Source organism: Bufo bufo, chromosome 3, assembly GCF_905171765.1.
Source record: "Bufo bufo chromosome 3, aBufBuf1.1, whole genome shotgun sequence".
NCBI lineage: Eukaryota > Metazoa > Chordata > Amphibia > Anura > Bufonidae > Bufo > Bufo bufo.
In genome coordinates, this window is record NC_053391.1 from 258,362,437 (window position 1) to 258,383,027 (window position 20,591).

Sequence of the window (20,591 nt, forward strand, 5' to 3'; positions counted from 1 at the left end):
CATATGGGTATGCCAATTTTGATAAATGTCCCTCTCTGTGTTGTTTAAACAATGGGGCAGATTTTCTAATGTGATTGCATCTAGACCTTGTTGGGAAATGCACCAAAATTTCCAGTGCATAATGTCGCATCAAGGTTTGGACCTATTTGTGATTCAAATTCACAAAAAATAATGATCCACTGTTTCTAGCTCAACAAATGGGCATAGCTTAATGGAAAAGTGTGGGGCTAAAAATTGGACAATTTGCACCAAAAATAAAAGTGTCCAGCAGTGCACCAGATTTTTGTACAGAGTGAGCCACTTAGATAAATGTGGTGCATCTTCAGACTTTGTGTCTAAATTTACACTGTCTACACTTTAAACTGGATTAGTTAATCTGCTGCAATGTCTTCCTTATAATAAACTTTATTATGCATGTTATTTTCTTCTCTATATTGACTTGATATGTGGCAATGCCTGCTCACTGCAATTGTGATATAATGGAAGATTCCTGATACCATTGAGCTATGTTTATAGGTTCCTTTCAACCAGGCTGTACTGCAGATTGGAGGTCTCTGTAGTTCTATGAAACTTGTATCACACACTACTAGTATTGAAAGAAACATAAAGTAATAAAACATCAATATTGAATATGCTGAATGATTGTTTATTTTTTTAGCACTTGTAACAATTCAGTTTGACATTTTCAGTGTAGCCTTTACTAACACTACACAGATGATGGCCAGTTGCAGCACTCACAGCTGGGGTCAAAAACAAGGCCAGCCTGGCAATATTGTTCATAGGTGATGCCATTCAAGCAGTGCCAGAAAGCATTCTTGTTTCCAGCCACAGGGTACAGTCCACTGGCTTTGCCAGCGCAGAATCCACTACCTCCTGAGCTACCACCTGAGCTACCACTTGAGCCTCCGCTGGACCCACCTCCACTGGGCACAGTTTGTGGTGCAGCTGTGATTGGAGCAACAGGAACTGCAGGTGGTGTGCATCCTACAAGAAAAACAGAATAATGTTGATCAGAACAATATGCTTTTTCATAGTAATTAAGTTGGCATGAGTTTATGTATAGTTTCATAGTCGGATAAAAAAATAATCAACCTTTAGGTTCAAGAAATTAATCTGGTATCGACCAATTTGCCCAAAAGTGGAAATGTCCTTTGCTGCCCCCTACTGATAACTGGACAGACCAGACCAGCATTCTACATTAACCCCTTAATGACATGCTCCATACATGTATGGGGCATGTCATTGTGTTAAAGATGACGCCCACTCCGGAGTGAAGCAGGTTCTGACATTTTACCTCTCAGATGTCATGGTGGCATCTGAGGTGGCTTTCCCCGGGAGTGCCGTGTTTCCAGGGCTCGAATGGCTCCCTTGCACGGTGATCATGGGAGCCATTCATTTATTTGTATAGCCTGAGTCCCTCTGAAGAATCAAAGGCTATCAATGCAGTAGTTCCTATGGAGGTGATGATAAACATCATTTGCACCACTACTCCCTAAAATGACGATACTATCAAAATACGTATCAATAATCACCTCACAAAAAATGAGCCCTCATGCAGCTTTCTATATGAAAATATTATAATGTTACGGGGATAAGAATATGGCGAGGCAAAGAAAATAAATATTTTTTTAAAGTTTTTTTAAGTATTGAAACACAAGAAAAACAAAATAAATGTGGTATTGCTGTAATTCTATGGATCTGTAGAGTGAAGCTAATGGGTCAGTTTTACTGCATAGGGAATGTCGTAAAATACGTAAAATTAAACATATTTATCCCATACGGTGAACAGTGCAATGGAAAAATAATTAAAATGGCAAATTCACAGTTTTTTTGTTGCTTCAACTCCTAAACTTTTTTATGAAAAGTGATGAAATAGTCATATACATTTCAAAATGTTATCATTAAAAACTACAGATCACCTCACAAAAAATGAGCCCTCACGCAGCTTTCTATATGAAAATATTATCATGTTACGGGGATAAGAATATGGCGAGGCAAAGAAAAAAGATATTTTTTTAAAGATTTTTTAAGTATTGAAACACAAGAAAAACTATATAAATGTTATATTTTTGTAATTGTATGCATCTGTAGAGTGAAGCTAATGGGTCAGTTTTACTGCATAGGGAATGTCGTAAAAACGAAACCCATAAAACTATGGAATTTTTCCAGCTTTCCAATACATTGTATGCAATAGTAAATGATGACATTAGAACATACAACTTGTACCACAAAAACAACAACTGTAATTTGTCTATCTGGATGGAAAAATGAAAAAAGTGATGGCAGGGAGTAAAAAGTAAAGGGGTTAATAAACCTGTATATTGTGTTTCTGACTATTTATTTTATAAATTGGGCAGTATGTCACTGTAAGAATCTATGTAATGTCTATATATAGACAAAATGCTTACCAGAAGCTTGAATGCCTAAAGTATTCTTCAGTGTGGATATCAGAGGATATTTGCCCTCGTTACAGAAAGTACCAGTAAAATCATCCAAATCAATTGCCCAGACCATAGCACCTGCAAAGTTGTTCTTCAACAGCCACTGAGCCTATAAATTTGAGAAAAATTTTAATCATGTTAGCATACTTCTCTGTTGTGTGTTCTTCATGTACTGCATTTGTTGTGTTTTTTTTATAAAAAAAAAAAAATGTTACCTTTATCTGGAAACTCTTCTGATTGTCATATCCCAACCACTCATTTCCCTGGTAGGCATAGGGGACATCTTCAGCCGAAGACCACACATTAGTAGCTCCATTCTTCAGGAAAGTACAAATCTGCAGACATGAATGGCAAAGTATGAAATTCTGTTTAACAGTTAGATTTTTTTAATTTCATTTTCCTTTCTTGTCTCATGTAGACAATTCAAATTATCCTGGGGTGGTTTTATGATGCAACAAAAAATGTTTGCATAGATGCAATTTTTTAGACTCCTGCTCTTCTAAACGGTTTCTAAGTCTCAATAGCTCTTACTTTCTCCTTTTTTGTCTTAAAAGTATTAAGGATTATTTATTCTATTATTTTTTTTTTTTAAAGGTTATGGACACCTTAAGGCTGAGTTCACACGGGCGAGAGTTCCGCGCGGGTGCAATGCGGGAGGTGAACGCATTGCACCCGCACTGAATCTGGACCCATTCATTTCTATGGGGCTGTGCACATGAGCTGTGATTTTCACGCATCACTTATGCGTTGTGTGAAAAGCGCAGCATGCTCTATATTGTGCGTTTATCACGCAACGCAGGCCCCATAGAAGTGAATGGGGCTGAGTGAAAATCGCAAGCATCCGCAATCAAGTGCGGATGCGGTGCGATTTTCACGCATGGTTGCTAAGATGACAGTCTATTCACTGTATTATTTTCCCTTATAACATGGTTATAAGGGAAAATAACAGCATTCTTTAATACAGAATGCTTAGTAGGTGGTCAATTGAGGGTTAAAAAATAATTAACTCACCTTCTCCTCTTGATCGCGTAGCTGCTGGTCTCTTCTTACTTCTTTGATCATGAGCTGCCGGCTAAAGGACCTGTGGTGACATCATATCACATGGTACAATCACATGATCCATCACCGTGGTGATGGACCATGTGATTGGACCATGTGATCTGATGTCACCACAGGTCCTTTAGCCGGCAGCTCATGATTAAAGAAGTAAGAAGAGACCGGCAGCTACGTGATCAAGAGGAGAAGGTGAGTTAATTATTTTTTATTTTTTAACCCTCAATTGACCACCTACTAAGCATTCTGTATTAAAGAATGCTATTATTTTCCCTTATAACCATGTTATAAGGGAAAATAATTACATCTACACAACCTTGAACCCAAACCTGAACTTCAGTGAAGAAGTTCGGGTCTGGGTACCACGTCTGATTATTTATCACGCGCGTGCAAAACACATTGCACCCGCGCGATAAAAACTGAACAACGGAACGCAATCGCAGTCAAAACTGACTGCAATTGGGTACCTACTCGCGGGGGGTTTGCCGCAACGCATTCAGACCTTATCCGGACACGCTCGTGTGAACTCAGCCTTAGGCCCCTTTCACACGGGCGAGTATTCCGCGCGGATGCGATGCATGAGTTGAACGCATTGCACCCGCACTGAATCCTGACCCATTCATTTCTATGGGGCTGTGCACACGAGCGGTGATTTTCACGCATCACTTGTGCGTTGCGTGAAAATCGCAGCATGCTCCTCTTTGTGCGTTTTTCACGTAACGCAGGCCCCATAGAAATAAATGGGGTTGCGTGAAAATCGCAAGCATCCGCAAGCAAGTGCGGATGTGGTGCAATTTTCACGCACGGTTGCTAGGTGACGATCAGGATGGGGACCCGATCATTATTATTTCCCCTTATAACATGGTTATAAGGGAAAATAATAGCATTCTGAATACAGAATGCATAGTAAAATAGGGCTGGAGGGGTTAAAATAAATAAATTTATAATTTAACTCACCTTAATCCACTTGTTCGCGCAGCCAGCATCTCTTCTGTCTTTATCTGTGAGCAATAGGACCTTTGATGACGTCACTACGCTCATCACATGATCCATTACCATGGTGATGGATCATGTGATGGACCATGTGATGAACGCAGTGACGTCATCAAAGGTCCTATTGTTCACAGATGAAGACAGAAGAGATGCGGGCTGTGCGAACAAGTGGATTAAGGTGAGTTAAAAAATATATATTTTAACCCCTCCAGCCCTATTGTACTAAAAACCATGTTATAAGGGGAAATAATACAATCTACACTACAACTAACCCAAACCTGAACTTCTGTAAAGAAGTTCGGGTCTGGGTACCACACTCGGTTTTTTATCACGCGCGTGCAAAACACATTGCACCCGCGTGATAAAAACTGAACATCGGAACGCAATCGCAGTCAAAACTGAGGCCTTAAGGGCAATTTTTTTTTTCTTTGACCCCTACTAACCTTGGGATAAAAATCATGTTTTCAAAGGGTCTTTATTAAACATTTTCGACAGTTTTTTCTCTACATCTTTTAGTTTTAGAACATTTGCAAACTACTAATCTTTGCTTTACATGGAGTCTGTCAGGAACTTGCTCTGATGATTCAATCTGTAGTCTTTATTTGTACTTTTCTAAAAGTATATAAATACTCATTATAGCTAAATTTCTGTCAGTCTTATAAGCATTCAGCTATAACGAGTGTTTGAGCTGTCAAGAGTTCAAAGATAAGCATTACAGATTGAGCTGTCAGGGCAGCTGTCTGATAGATTTAATTTTAAAAAGCTATAGTGGAAAAAAACGATTGAAAATTTGAAACTGATATTTTTTTAAAACAATTTTTAGAAATATGCAATGATATAAAAAAAGTTCTCAATGATGTCCATAACCTTTAAAATTTTTAGCATTTAGTTTAAGAAAATCTTACTTCATAGTAGGCCCAGAATCCAGACTGCCTAGTGTAAGGTCCTTCAGGTCCAGCTCCAGAAGTAGGGGCACCAATAGCAGTGTTAGATGGGTTGCTCAGGATGAAAGTGTGTCCATAAGTTGGGAATCCAACAATGAGTTTAGAAGCTGGGGCACCATTGTTAAGCCAGTAGTTCATGACATAGTCCTAGAATTTAGTTAGAAATCATTAAATGGTGTACTTTTTCAGATTTATCAATCACAATAATGCATACAACCTGGCAGAAGTATAATTTTAGAGATACTAACCACATTCAAGTAAGAGTTGGCACCAGTGGCAGAAGGGTTAGAATACAGTGGGCTGTTCTCTCCTGTATATCCTTCCCAAGAACCATGCAGATCATAGGTCATAACGTGGAAGTAATCCAAAGCCCTAAAATATAGTAGGCCTTTAAAACATTGCAATATTTGTTACGAGTAACAACATAGTTTATTATTTTATTCATTAAAACTGTTCTGTAGTGAACATAAAAGAAAAGAAAAGTTATAGAGCAGGAGACATATTATAGAGTGGGAGGAGCTGAGTAGACTGCTATATAGTTTTGTGGGAAAAGATTCAGCAAAACTTCTAATTTATTCATTTGCTCTTTTTGAACTTAAAAAGACAACCCCCACGGATGCACAACTATCAGTGACTAACAGCTGTCTCTGTATACACACACACTTACACAGGGAATGCTATCAATCACTGATAAAGACAGCAACTATGTACAACTAAAGTCAGAAAGAACAAAATTTTAATTTAGAAATTAGAAGTTTTACTCAATCTTTCCCACAAAACTATTTATCAATCTGTTCAGATCCTTCTCCTCTATAAAATGCTGCCTGCTGACTATTTCCCCATGTCTGGATTATTATACCCCTTAAGGACTCAGCCCTATTTCACCTTAAGGACTTGGCCATTTTTTGCAAATCTGACCAGTGTCACTTTAAGTGCTGATAACTTTACAACGTTTTGACTTATCCAGGCCGTTCTGAGATTGTTTTTCGTCACATATTGTACTTCATGACACTGCAAAAATGGGTCAAAAAGTTAATTTTTGCATAAAAAAATACCATATTAACCAAAACTTAGAAAATTAGCAAATTTCAAAGTTCAGTTTCTCTACTTCTGTAAATACATAGTAATACCCCCCAAAAATTGTGATGACTTTACATTCCCATATGTCTACTTCATGTTTGTAGCATTTTGGGATGATATTATATTTTTGGGGATGTTACAAGGCTTAGAAGTTTAGAAGCAAATCTTGAAATTTTTCTTAGAATTTACAAAAACCCAAAATTAAGGGACCACTACAGGTCTGAAGTCACTTTGCTTACATAATAGAAACCCGCCAAAAAATTACCCCATTCTATAAACTACAACTCTCAAGTATTCAAAACTGATTTTACAAACTTCGTTAACCCTTTAGGTGTTGCACAAGAGTTATTGGCAAATGGGGATAAATTTGAGAATTTCATTTTTCTGCCTAATTTTTCCATTTTAACCCATTTTTATACTTAACAAAGCAAGGGTTAACAGCCAAACAAGACTGTATCTTTATTGCCCTGACTCTGCCGTTTACAGAAACACCCCATATGTGGCCGTACACTACTGTACGGGCACACAGTAGGGCGTAGAGGGAAAGGTGCGCCGTATGGTTTTTGGAAGCCAGATTTTTGCTGACTGGTTTTATTACACCAAGTCCCATTTGAAGCCCCCCTGATGCACCTCTAGAGTAGAAACTCCATAAAAGTGACCCCTATCTAAAAAACTACACCCCTCAAGGTATTCAAACAGATTTAACAAACTTTGTAACCCTTAGGTGTTCACAAGAATTAAAGGAAAATAGAGATACAATTTCAAAATTTCACTTTTTTGGCATATTTCCATTTTAAATAATTTTTTTTCCAGTTTACAAAGCAAGGGTTAACAGCCCAACAAAACTCAATATTTATGGCCCTCAGATCTGTAGTTTTACAGAAACACCCCATATGAGGTCATAAACCCGCTGTACGGGCACACGGCATGGCGCAGAAGGAAAGGAATGCCAAACGGTTTTTTGAAGGCAGATTTTGCTGACTGTTTTTTGATACCATGTCCCTTTTGAAGCCCCCCTGATGCACCCCTGATTAGAAACTCGCAAAAAAGTGACCCCATTTTGGAAACTACGGGATAGGGTGGCAGTTTTATTGGTACTAGTTTATGGGTACATATGATTTTTGTTGCTCTATATACACTTATTGTGCGGCAAGGTAACAAGAAATAGATTTTTTTAGCACGTTTTTTTTGTTATTTACAACTTCATCTGACAGGTAGATCATGTGGTAGTTTTATTAGAGCAGGTTGTCATCGGACGTGGCGATACCTAATATGTAATCAATTTTTTTAATTATGTAAGTTTTACACAATGATTTCATTTTTAAAACAAAAAAAATGTTTTTAGTGTCTCCATAGTCTAAGAGCAAAGTTTTTCAGTTTTGTGGGGCTATTATCTTAAGTAGGTCTCATTTTTTGCAGGATGAGATGAAGGTTTGATTGGCACTATTTTGGGGTGCATATGACTTTTTGATCGCTTGCAATAAACATTTATGTGACGTAATATGACAAAAAATGGCTTTTTTTTACTACCGTTTTTTACTTTTAATTTTTTACGGTGGTCACCTGAGTGGTTAGGGTCATGTGATATTTTTATAGAAGCCGGTCGATACGGATTCGTCGATACCTAATATGTATACTTTTTTTATTTATTTAAGTTTACACAATGATTTCATATTTGAAACCAAAAAATCATGTTTAGTGTTTCCATAGTCTAAGAGCCATAGTTTTTTCAGTTTTTGGGCGATTATCGTGGGTAGGGTATGATTTTTGCGGGATGAGATGACGGTTTGATTGGTACTATTTGGCTACATGCGACTTTTTTTCTCACTTTTATTACCTTTTTTGTTAAGTAAGGTGGCAAAATTTCAATTTCTCATAGTTTTTATTTTTTATTTTTATGGCGTTCACCGTGTGGCGAAAGTAACATGACCGTTTATAGATCAGGTCGTTACGGACGCGGCGATACCTAATATGTTAGTGGTATTTTATTTTTTATTTTTTATTCAGTGATAAATGTGTTTTTTTAATTTAACTTTTTTCACTTTTTTGACATTTTTTTGACCCAGACCCACTTGGTTCTTGAAGATCCAGTGGGTCTGATGTCTGTATAATACAGTACAGTACAATATATATTGTACTGTACTGTATTTTACTTACACTTTGTCTGAACAGATCTCTGCCTTTAGCACAGATCTGTTCAGCACCATGGACAGCAGGATCCCTGAGACGGCGTCCTGTTGCCATGGGAACCTTCCCTGTCTGCTCAGTACTGGTCAGAACTTCGCAGACGGGGAAGGGTAAGGACGGGGCTGTCGGGGGGCTGTCTGGGGGCTCTCTCCCTCTCCCATCAGGGGGCTGCAAAGGCACAGCAGCCCACTGATGGTAGAGGGTGGGTGCTCCCTGAGCTGTTAACCTTTTCCATACAGCGGTCCGTACGGACCGCTGTATGGAAAGGGTTAAATGGCTGACATCGCATCACCGATGTCAGCCGTTTATACCAGGGTGTCAGCAATGTGCTGGCACCCTGGTATACCCACTAGACGCCAACGATTATTCAAGGGTAGGCGGGCGGGGGATCGCGATCCCGTCTGCCGCACCGCCCGCCTCCTGCACCGCCTGCGACACCCCCCCTGCACCACCCGCCCACATAATATCATTCAGGGGTGCAGGGGGGGTTAATAAAACTTTATTTCGGGCATTTTAAAGTTTGATCCCAGAATCGGCTAAAAGCGCAGCAAACTGCAGGTCTGAATTGACCTGCGGTTTTCTGCGATCGTCGATACGGGGGGGGGGGGGGGGGCAAATACGTCATGGGTCCTTAAGGATTCGGGACCCATGCCGTACCGTTACGTCCTAAGTCCTTAAGGGGTTAAATGTCTTTCCCAGGCTCATGCATTCATTAACTAAATAGTATGCCCAATCAGATACACTGAATGCAGTCTACATAATTCTTATAACCTCAAGGGCTATATTAAGTAATATTGGCCACATTTAATGACTCAGAAAACACTGCTAAAAGTTGAAACCATTTTTTCTGTATATCAATAGATAATACAATGTAATCAGATTTTTAGGATGCCTCTTTCTCCACCTGGATATTACATTATCTCTAACTGTTCGGAAACTCTGCACTCACTGAAAATCAAGTGCTTGGAAGATGGCTGAATTTTCAGTCTCACTCGGGATCATATTACACAGAGCAACACTGCTGTGCTGTGTGTATGTGAGAGGGAGGAGGAAAAGCTGCCTTACCACATTTCTCATGTTGAAGAGATCTCCTTCTAGCAAGTATTATGCTATTTTACATTAGTGCTGAGCAGCTCTGCTCAGTTTTTTCCAGTGTGAAATCTTAATTATAATGTCCTAAACACTTTGATACTACTGTGTCGGTGGCATGTGTGGAATTTGCAAACAGACAGCCAGTTTGCATTGTAACAGGTAGTGCTCAACCCTTGTGAAGCTGAGCTCACTCACATACTGATGTTATATTAAAGGAGTTTCCACTTTTTAGATATCTATCTACTGTGTAGTGGTGGTGCCTGCGAGCTGCCATTCACATGAATTGGGGTTGAGGTCACTACATAATGGATGGATCCTTCTGCTTCTGGCTCCATCCACTGTTATGTTTTTGCTGCCAAAATCAGATGATTGGTGGCGCTCTGGGTGTCGGACTCCCATCTGATATTGATGACCTGTGTGGAGGAAACTCCCTTTAAGGAATCCTTATTTATGTAAGTCTTTAAGGTGGTTGACATGCCTCAGCCAATGATTTGTTCAACAGGCATTTCCTGTCTGTTGAGATAGAAGTAAAGACCACTGTGTACCTGGCAAGTCTGTGGGGACCAGGTAAGGTGAGTATGGCTGCTTTTACTTTTTTTAAACCCATTCTGTCATTTGCCACAAAAATGTTTCTCTGCTAGACAATCCTTCTAATAAATTATTTATAGTTTAACGCATCTTTCACAGGCATTCAAAACGTGTGTAAGTATTTCATAGCAGCATACTGCAAACATATTCTTTGCAATAAATGTTACTACTAACAAAACAACAGTTTGTAGTCTGTGACCAAAAGAATAGTAAATGCCTTTGCATCTAATTCAGTAACAAATATGTAGCAGCGGTTTATAGTAGCTACAATGGTAGAATTTCACTTTGGAACGTGTTCTTTCCAGCTGTAAATTGTACTAAAATTCCCGCAAAGTTTTTATACCAATCGCAACATTTATTTTGGATTTTATTTACTTACTGAGCCAGTTGTGGAATCTGGTAACCTGACTGAATGTTGGAAATTCCACCAGCCACAGCAGCAGTAACCATGAGTCTTGGCTTATTTGTTTGTGAAGCCTCTGTCTCAAAAGCTGCCCTCATTTCCTGTAAGAATGCAATTATAAGTTAAATATGGGAATAAATCTGCGGCTCTCTCTATATCTGTTTTTGCCGTTTGGACAATAATAACTATGAGCATGGTGAGAACTAAGAAGCTAACCTGAACCAAAGTGGTAAACAGCGCTTTGTCCTGAGGAGTGCTGCCTCTTGAGCCAGGGTATTCCCAATCAATGTCAAGCCCATCAAAACCATACTGACGCAGGAATGTGATCACAGATGAGATGAAGGTTTGGCGGTTCTGAGCAGTAGAGACCATCGTGGTGAAACTGCAAACATATTAGAATATAAATGTTTTTAAATTCAGATAGATATGTTGATTAGCATCTGGGCATTTGCACTATTTGCTACGTACGGTGCAGTGCCAAAGTTCCAACCTCCAATGGCCAGCAGAGTCTTCAGGTTACCATTTCTGAAATAAATAAAAAAGAAATTCTAGTGATATACACTGTGCATTTAACACAGAAGCCTATTTCTAGTGCTAAGGGCATATACAACTGAGTGAACATTGTGTTTTTGGTCCTCTGGGTTGTATGGAGCCATTACACAGCAAGTATAGAACTCCATGGACCCTAATGGACTTCCTTATGGCACAGTTTCATGGAGAGCCATACAGGTTTGAATGGAAATGAACAATAATCTGCCATGTTCTATCAGAAATTATATAATGGATTTATTATCCAAAAGCACTGCTTTTAGAAGAGAGTATCTCTATAAGGGTCCATTCACACGTCCGCAACTGTTTTGCGGTCCGCAAATGGCCGGCACTGTAATAAAAATGCATTTTCTTGTCCGTGGCTGCGGACAAGGATAGGACATGTTCTATTTTTTGCGGGGCCACGGAACGGAAATGTAGATGCGGACAGCACACTGTGTTCTGTCCGCATCTTTTGTGGCCCCATTGAAAATGAATGGTTCCGCACCCATTCCGCAAAATTGTGTAACCGATGCGGACCCATTTTGCGGATATGTGAATGGACCCTTATATGTTACAGAATGGAAGATCCGTATAACAGCATGTTTCCTCCCTAAAAATGAAAAAAGTCCCAGCAAAAGGCCGCTTGTACAAAAATGTGTTACTTATGTGTGCCAGAAACTGACAAACTTCCTTTTATAAGTCCCTTCCCCCTTAGACTTTTGACTACCGAGTAGTAATAATTAAACAGTTCTTTAAAAAGATTATTGCTTTTTTTTTTACTTATCAAATTACTTTTTTAGATCTGTGTGTAGAAGTTTTCTTTTCATTCAACACATATGATGCACCTTACAAAATGTTATTATGTTCACAGAGGACATACTTCCAAATAAAATACGATAAAATGTTCTATGAATACAACAATTACAATCAATTTAAAAGGGATATTATACAAGGCAAATATTAGGCAGAATTCGGAGTGTAAAAGTAACAGATGAAATGCTATAGTAGCTTCTGAGCAACCTAGCAAACATCAGATACCATTAGACTAATAACTATTTGTGGGGAAACACAAATACAACATTCTCAACAAATGTGAAAATAAATTAAAGAGGTTGTTCCATCTGGACATTTATGGCATATTGATTGGATATGCCAAAAATATCCAATAGATGCGGTTCTCACCTCTGAGACCTGCCTTATATGTCAACGACAGGCCCCTGCTGTGAACAGAGAGCACACTTCTAGAAGTCCTCTCCATTCACTACTATGGCACTTACGAAAAACTAAGCTCAAATTTATTAGGAGGTCCCATAGCAATGAACAAAAAGCAAGTCACACAAGTACGGCCACTCCTCCATTCATTGCTAGTACCGAGCCAATACTATTTTTGGAAGTCTCATATGTCTTTGGAGCCCAATTCTTCAGATAGGAGTGGGTCCCAGAGGCAGGACCAGCACCTACTGGAAATTTATGGCACATTCTATCAATATGCCATGACTGTCCCAGATGGAAAGACTTCTTTAAGTTTAAACCAAACTATAGTAAATTAGATTTACATAACTACTTACTGATTTTTTAAGTTTTGAAAAGAGCTGTACAAAGTTACATCATTCCATTCAATTGTGGCAATTTGGTTGTTTGACATGCCAGCAAAGGCATAAATCAGGTGAGTACATAGACATGGGTCAATATTGTCAGGCTTGAACTTCCCCAGTCCAGGTCTGTACTGGGCCCAGTTGGTGAAATAGCATGACAGCACGTAGGCAGAGCCTATATGAAGTAAGAATAAACACATGCAGGCAAAATATGCACATCAAAGTGATTGAAAGAAAGTAAAAACAGTAGTATATTTTACATATATGAGATAAAATATATTACACTACTTTTTGTAAAACTAATGGTGTATCTCTGTGTCCAGCGTGAAGTCTGAACTCTTGCGCCAGGGCCCATGAGCCTTTAGCTACGCCCCTGGTATTTGGGTTTGCTGTATAGCACTGGTGAGACCCCAGCAGCAACCATTTTAGAAGTCTTTCACGTAACTATGTGAATATTTATACAGTACTTCAGTGTTCTCTTGCTTTGTGTATTATTGAGAGGGTAATAATCTTTTTGTAAATTGTAGAGAAATCTCTCTCTGTCGTACTAGTCTTATAATCAGTTGAGACATGATCTCTGTTTAAAAATAAGGTAGATTTCCTATTTGGAAAAGCTCACTAGTATGCTTAGTTGTTGAGGATAACACTTCATGTATATTGTAATTAGAATTATCTAAGATGTATTACTTCACAGTTTATCATTCTTTTATGTGTGGGTTAAACAAGTCCATTGCTTGACATATTTAGAGACTTACCTATCTGAGCGTTCAGCAGCAATGCCAGTCCTACAAGAGAGAAATATCAATGACTTTATTACATGTATGTTAAAATAAGGTTTGGTTAACCTACCTTTTTAGGTATGCAATCTTTTATCTATATAGGAATTTAAATTTCTTACCTTCCTTGTAATGCTAAGATCTGAACAAAATGTTGGTACATTTTTCATTATTATCTTCACTTTTGACTTATATTGTACACTTAAAAAGAACCTGTCACCATGAAAACACAGTTAAATCCTCAGGCAATATGGTTTAGAACAGAAGTATGACTGGTTTAATAGGGTTGATCATGCTGACAGTTGCTCTTTAAATTAATATACTACAAGTTACAGCAAATCTTCTCTTATAATACTATATATCAATCTGTTCAGCTCGTTTCAATGTAAAGTCAGGACGGATCCGTTTGACTTACACTTAGACTTTTTTTGACTAAGTGTATGCAGACGGATCCGTACTGAATGGATACCATTGTTTGCATTTATAGGTGCGGATCCGTCTGTGCAGATACCAGACGGATCCGCAACTAACGCAGGTGTGAAAGTAGCCTTAGCTCCTTCTGCTCTATAACATGTTGTATGCAGATTGCACAGCATTTTAAGGTGACAGGTTCTGTTTAAAATTAGTATGTCTGGTCTTTTAATCCCTCCTAAACTGCCAACATGCTGTTATACATGATGTACCTATGTCCCAAAGATATATATATCTTTGGGACTACTGTCAGCAGTTTTGACCAAACTAAATAGCACTTGGTAGGGACCAGGGACAGTAGTACAAGCATACCTTTTGTGGAGCTTTTATTATCAGTAGTAATGTAAATATGGACATTTATTCTGCCAGATTCTGCTCTTACAAGTGCAGTGGAGGCATCCTCTGCATTGAGTTGCTCACAGCCCCTACCCTATGCTGTAAATTAATGCTGTAGTTGACTCCTGGTTGGAGCACTTTACAGTGAAGCCCCACCTTAAGTGCACTTAAAGGGAATCTGACCATTCTAAACATATATTTTGTGTAGTTTTTATTAACAGGAGTAGTGACAATATTAACTTATTCAGTCAGATTCTGCTCTTTAAGCATTTGGAGAGGGGGGTTTTAGTGTTAATCGAGGACCAAAGTGCTCGGGTACTGGGGTGCTCGAGTAGAACACCTCAGGATGCTCGGGTGATCTACCGAAGCATCCAGGCACAATGAAAGTCAATGGGAGAACCAGAGCATTAAACTAGGCACCCCCTGCTCTGAAGAGAGGAGGGTGTCTGATTCACAGGAAAAGGTCAGAAATTGATAGAAACACCACTGAAATGGTTCGGGAACAGCATGGGGAGGATGTCTGGATGCATCTTGGACTCCCAGGTCGCTGCTGGGATTTATGTTATCCGAGTAGTACGCCACTTTTACAGACTGACAATAATACACACAAAACTGAAGATAAAATCGATTTTAGAGAAAAAATTGTTAGGAAACATTCTTTCCTGTATATTTACTTGTATATAAAGTGAAAGGGCTGCCAAAAATTACAAGGAAGAGGCACTACAATACACGCTTTATTACACATAAAGGAGGGCATCATACACACCCTTGAAAAATGATTGATGGTCTGCTGGTGACCCTCTAAAATATTAGGAGCAACGGCCTGCTGATGATCTGACCATTTAAAACATTAGGGATGAGGGTCTGCTGCTGAGCTTACCAACTAAAACATTAGGGGTGAGGGTCTGCTGCCGAGCTGACCATCTAAAATATTATGGGCGAGGGCCTGCTGCTGAGCTGACTCGCTAAAACATTAGATGCAAGTGCCTGCTGCTGATCTGAGCATTGAAAAAATTATGGACGAAGACCTGCTGCTGAGCTGACCCTCTAAAACATTAGGACCGAGGGCAGCCTAATAAGCATGTTGATATGATGGAGAAGGAGGAGGAGGAGGACGAGAAAAAGAAGATTGAACCATATACTCATTTTTGTGGTGGAAGGTGTGCATAGGAATACAATGTATTCAATGCACCATAAAAGCCACATTTAAAGTGCCTTTATGTTCAGCCGCTTTCCTCTGGTGAAGCAGAGAAGTCAGGGGCAATCCAGGCCTTGTTCATTTTTATAAGAGTCAACCGGTCAGCATTTTCAGTTGACAGGCGGATGCGCTTATCAGTTATTATGCCCCCAGCAGCACTAAATACCCGCTCTGACAAAATGCTGGCGGCAGGGCAGGCCAGCACCTCCAAGACATAGAGCGCCAGTTCGTGCCACGTGTCCAGCTTGGACACCCAATAGTTGTAAGGCACAGAGGGAACATTGAGGAAGGAGACACGGTCTGCTATGTACTCCTTCACCATCTTCCAAAATTTTTCCCTCCTTGTGACAGTAGGCCGCGCATCAGGTTGAGGGTACTGGCGGGGTGTCATGAAACTGTCCCAGGGTTTGGAGAGTGTTGCCCTGCCTCTGTTGGAACTGCTGTATGTTCCCCTCGTCAGCTGGAAATTTTTGGAGCAATTTTTCCACAAGTACCTTCTGGTATTGCACCATTTTGCTAGTCCTCTCCACCACTGAATGAGAGATGAGAAGTTCTCCTTGTAGCGGGGGTCGAGAAGGGTGAACAACCAGTAATCAGTGTTGGCCAAAATGCATATAACGCGAGGGTCACGGGAAAGGCAGCATAACATAAAGTCAGCCATGTGTGCAGAAGTCCCAACAGACAAGACTTCCCTGTCTAAATTACAGTCAATGTCACAGATATTTGGGATGCGGAAACGTTAAACAGGAGAAGTAGCGCAGGTAATGTCACTGTCCGCAGCGTCTATGGAAAAAGTACATTGGATGTCCCAGAAATTTTTAGGATGCACAAACGTTATACAGGAGATGTAGCGCAGGTAATGTCACTGTCTGCAGCGTCTACGGAAAAAGTACACTGGATGTCATTGATATTTTTAGGCTGCGCAAATGTTATACAGGAGATATAGGGCAGGTACTGTAACTGTCTGCAGTGGACACAGTCTACGGAAAAAGTACACTGGATGTCACAGATATTTTTTAGGCTGCGCACACATTACACAGGAGATGTAGCGCAAATAATGTCGCTGTCTGCAGTGGTCAAACAATTGCAAGCTATTTAGCACAGGTTGCCCTAAAAATATATATTGCTGCCAGATACAATAGTCCTTAAAAGGATATTTGTAACTCTAACAATTGCTCGCAATTTAGTGCAGATTGCGCTAATAATATATATTGCTGCCAAATACAACAATAGTCCTTAAAAGGACTTTTGGGTCTCTAACACCAAACCTGCCTAACAAAAAAAAATATTAAATTCCCTACACTATCTGTCCCTTCTATAGCACAGCTCTCCCTGGCTAAGACTGAGACTGCCAGCCAATCACTGTAATGCCAGTAACTAACATGGCTATGGCATTACAGTGAGTAGCAGCACTTACCTGCATGTTTATTGGCTGCGTAGCAGCCAACTAATGTGCGGGGAGAAGACTCAAGCATTGCGCTCGAGCACACGTGATATTCGGCCAAACAACGTGATGTGTCGAGCATCGCGATACTCGAGCCGAACTAATGTTTGGCCGAGCATGCTCGCTCGACACTAGGGGGTTTCCCAGTGAACTGCAGTCTGCTGTCTGCATTACATAGTTACATAGTTACATAGTTGTTAAGGCTGGAAAAAGAGAAAAGTCCAACCTGCAATCCTGCCATAGAACAAATACCTGGATCAATGTCCATCTTCCTTTTCAAACAGGGTTGGGCCAGAGGGAAAGGGTGTGTAGAACAAGATTTCTATACATTGTCATAAGCCTCAATGTTATTTTGAATTAAAAAGTTATCTAAACCTTTTTTTAAGCCATCTACTGAATTTGTGACCAGCTTCTGCGGCAGGCTATTCCAGAGTATCACAGCCTTTACAGTAAAAACTGCTTGTCCCCTTATGACTGAATCTTTTTTTTCTCCAGGCGTAGGGGTTGGCCTCTTGTTTTTTGAGGGAGTTTAACACAGAATAGCTTCCCTTGATATTTTTTGTATGGTCCGTTTATATATTTTACAGGTTAATCATGTCCCCCCTTAGAAGTCTTTTTTGAAGGCTAAACAAATGCAGTTTATTTAATGTTTGCTCATAACTAAGATCTTCCAGGCCCTTAATAAGTTTAGTTGCTCTCCTCTCTACGTTTTCTAACTCCAGGGCATACCTTTTATGGACTGGTGCCCAAAACTGAACAGCGTATTCCAGTTGAGGCCGTACCAATGCTTTGTATAGTGGCAATATTACATCCCTGTCCTGCAAGTCCATACCTCTTTTAATACAAGACAAAATACTGTTGGCCTTAAGCTGATTCACAGTCCTCTCCTCTGCAGTGGTCTCCTGCTTGGATGCTACAGTTGTCATCCTAATCAGAGGGGACAGGATGTGAAGCAGTGCAGTGCAGAGAGCGTAGAGCACTTCAGTGGGAAGGTACTCTTCCAGTGCACTTAAAGAGCAGAATCTGTCTGAATAAAATATCATATTCTCACTAATCCACAAAATGTATGTTTAGCATGGTCAAAACTGCAGATTCCCTTTAAGTGCACTTGAGGTGGGAACTTCAATGTGAGGTGCTCACTGATCTCTGAATCGTGCTGCTTCAAGACCCCTCACCTCTTCTATGAATGACAGCAGTAACATCCACCCAGAAGACCCATTAACCAATCCTTCTCTATTGTTGTCAACAGTTTAGAATGGTCAAGACTGCAGCCAGATTCCCTTTCACTTGGACCTTGCTTTAAACTACACTTTATCACTGTTTCTTTGATATCAATTTTGTCAAGTTTCATATCACTGTAATTTGAAGGATTTGGATGAGGTTGGTTTTATATCTGACAAAATGTGAAGCAATTTTTCAAAAAGTAGAATAGTATAATTGCTTTCATCCTTTTGCTTTCCTCTATTGAAAAAAAAAATGCATATACACATTAGAGGTCTCCTGTTTATTAGTCATAACAATTTTAGGGAAACATTGTCATCTGAGTGGATGGTTAGGTGAAAAGGATATGAAAGGAGAAGCTATGAAAGATGAGTGGTAGTATGGATTCTAAAAGGAAAAAGCCATGGTTCATCCCCATACCATGGAGAAGATCACTGCAGCTCTTTCCTTCACTGAAAAGCAGTTATTGAGGATGAACAGTTCCTTCCTGATAATTTAGAGTTTTCTGCAGGCTGGATTTACACATTCAGTTTTTTTTAATGCAGTTTTTAAAGCTAAAAGCAGGAATGGGTTAAAATAAAGTGTTAGGTGTTAAAGATGGTACATGCATACGACTTCACCGTGTTTTGCGGTCTTTAAATTGTGCAATTTGCGGAACGGAACGGGCCACCCATTATAGAAATGCCTATTCCTGCCTGCAAATTGGATATTTTTTTAGCGGGGCCACCTAATGGCTGTCCGCATCTTTTGCAGCCCCATGAAAATGGACCCAAACAACGGTTGAGTGCATGAGGCCTTAGGAAGACGGATGTCCCTTAGCAGCGACTGAAAAAGAGTGCTGCAAAGAACATTTCAGCCCTAGTTTTCTCCTATAAATAAAGGTTTTTCCCTAAATAAAGTATATTAGAAAGATGTTCCCTATGCCTCTCCCTACCCATCGGAAAACAAAAATAGCAGTTACATTTTGAATGGGTTTTCCCAGAATACAGACTTATTACTAATCCACAGAACAGGGGATAAATATCTGATCGGTACAGGTATAACTGCTGGGACCACCATAGTCTTAAGAGCAGGGGTTGTATAGACCCAAATTAAAGGAGTGGCAGATCAAACATGGGCTGGTCTACCTCTGGCAGTCTATAGAGTGAGCAGTGGAGCAGTATGCATGCTTGACCTGCTCCTCCATACATTTGAGGAACCTTGATTCACATAATCTATGGGGACTTCAGCTGTTATATAGTGAATAAGTTATATTTATGTAAAACCCATCTAAGGACGCATCACAATATGTAGTTTTGATAAAGGAAAAAGTCACTATATAGTTATATTAACAGTTACAGAGGCAGAGCTAGAAACACATACCGAATGAAGATTTTTGATCTGAATGAGGTGTAGTTTTTGTTTTGTTTTTAAACCAAAACCAGAAGTACTATAGATCCTTCAGGAAAAGTCATTCCTTTATATTTATTATAGCCTTTGAATCCACTTCTGGCTTGTGTTAAAAAAAAAATGCATCACAAAACTTACCAAAAACTGTCTCACAAAGTGCATTGCTATTCCAGTGAAGAATCATTCACAACCAATATTCATTTAGCATAAACTTGATCAAGAGTTGCAGATGTCCTAAAAGGCTAGAAATTAGAAGAACTCAACAAACTAATTCCTATAAGTTTTATGATATGTATACTAAAACCATATGTTTTAAGAAATGCTATTATTTCCATACCGGTGAACAGGATAAGCTTTGCCATCTTGCCTCTGTACTGGCTCCAGTTAAAGTAGTGTCACTATTTATACTTCTCTTTTCTTTCCACTTTTCTTATCACTTTAACAATGTAAATTGTAAAATTAATTACTATGTAAATACACAGATTTTTTTTGTTTTGTTTTACTTATTGGTATCTTGATAAAAAAGCAAATTGTTTAAGAACAGTTTATCAGAATTAAGATATATACATTTTTGGACAGCTCCTTGAGCTAAGTGACTTTTGCAGGGAAATAAAAGTCAAAAGGGGAAGCTAAATTGTGTGCCTTATGAATGCTGCATGTTTGCATCCAATGAATGTCCTTCTTTAGCATTCCTAGTTTAGATAACCTATTAGCCAGAACAGAACATTGTGATTATATTACAATCATGACCTTCACTAGTATTTAATCACCCCTGATTAGAACCATTTGAAGTCAATTTAGTTAAGGCCAAAAAAAATAGATTTAATGGAAACTAAACAGATAACCCGT

At 39.3% G+C, this 20,591-nt stretch overlaps 1 protein-coding gene across 1 annotated transcript; it reads right to left on the reverse strand.

The window, feature by feature from the left end:
- Nucleotides 1-706: 706 nt before the first annotated feature.
- On the reverse strand, nucleotides 707-20,104 carry LOC120993731 (acidic mammalian chitinase-like). The gene is made up of 11 exons (XM_040422203.1): nucleotides 20,080-20,104; nucleotides 13,663-13,692; nucleotides 12,881-13,082; nucleotides 11,250-11,306; nucleotides 10,998-11,163; nucleotides 10,758-10,882; nucleotides 5,680-5,803; nucleotides 5,393-5,578; nucleotides 2,657-2,776; nucleotides 2,409-2,550; nucleotides 707-984 (listed from the first exon to the last, which is right to left on the reverse strand). The coding sequence occupies exons 1-11, from the start codon at nucleotides 20,102-20,104 to the stop codon at nucleotides 707-709; spliced, it is 1,455 nt and encodes a 484-aa protein (XP_040278137.1).
- Nucleotides 20,105-20,591: the final 487 nt, after the last annotated feature.

What these genes read in the sequence shown, in the direction of transcription:
- LOC120993731 (XM_040422203.1), bottom strand. Translation starts at nt 20,104, where the DNA reads ATGGCAAAGCTTATCCTGTTCACCG. An exon ending in TTTCAAAACTTAAAAAATCA is followed by an intron (nt 11,307 to 12,880) that starts GTAAGTAGTTAT and finishes TATTTATTTCAG; the next exon opens with AAATGGTAACCTGAAGACTC. An exon ending in CAGATTCCACAACTGGCTCA is followed by an intron (nt 5,804 to 10,757) that starts GTAAGTAAATAA and finishes ACTATATTTTAG; the next exon opens with GGCTTTGGATTACTTCCACG.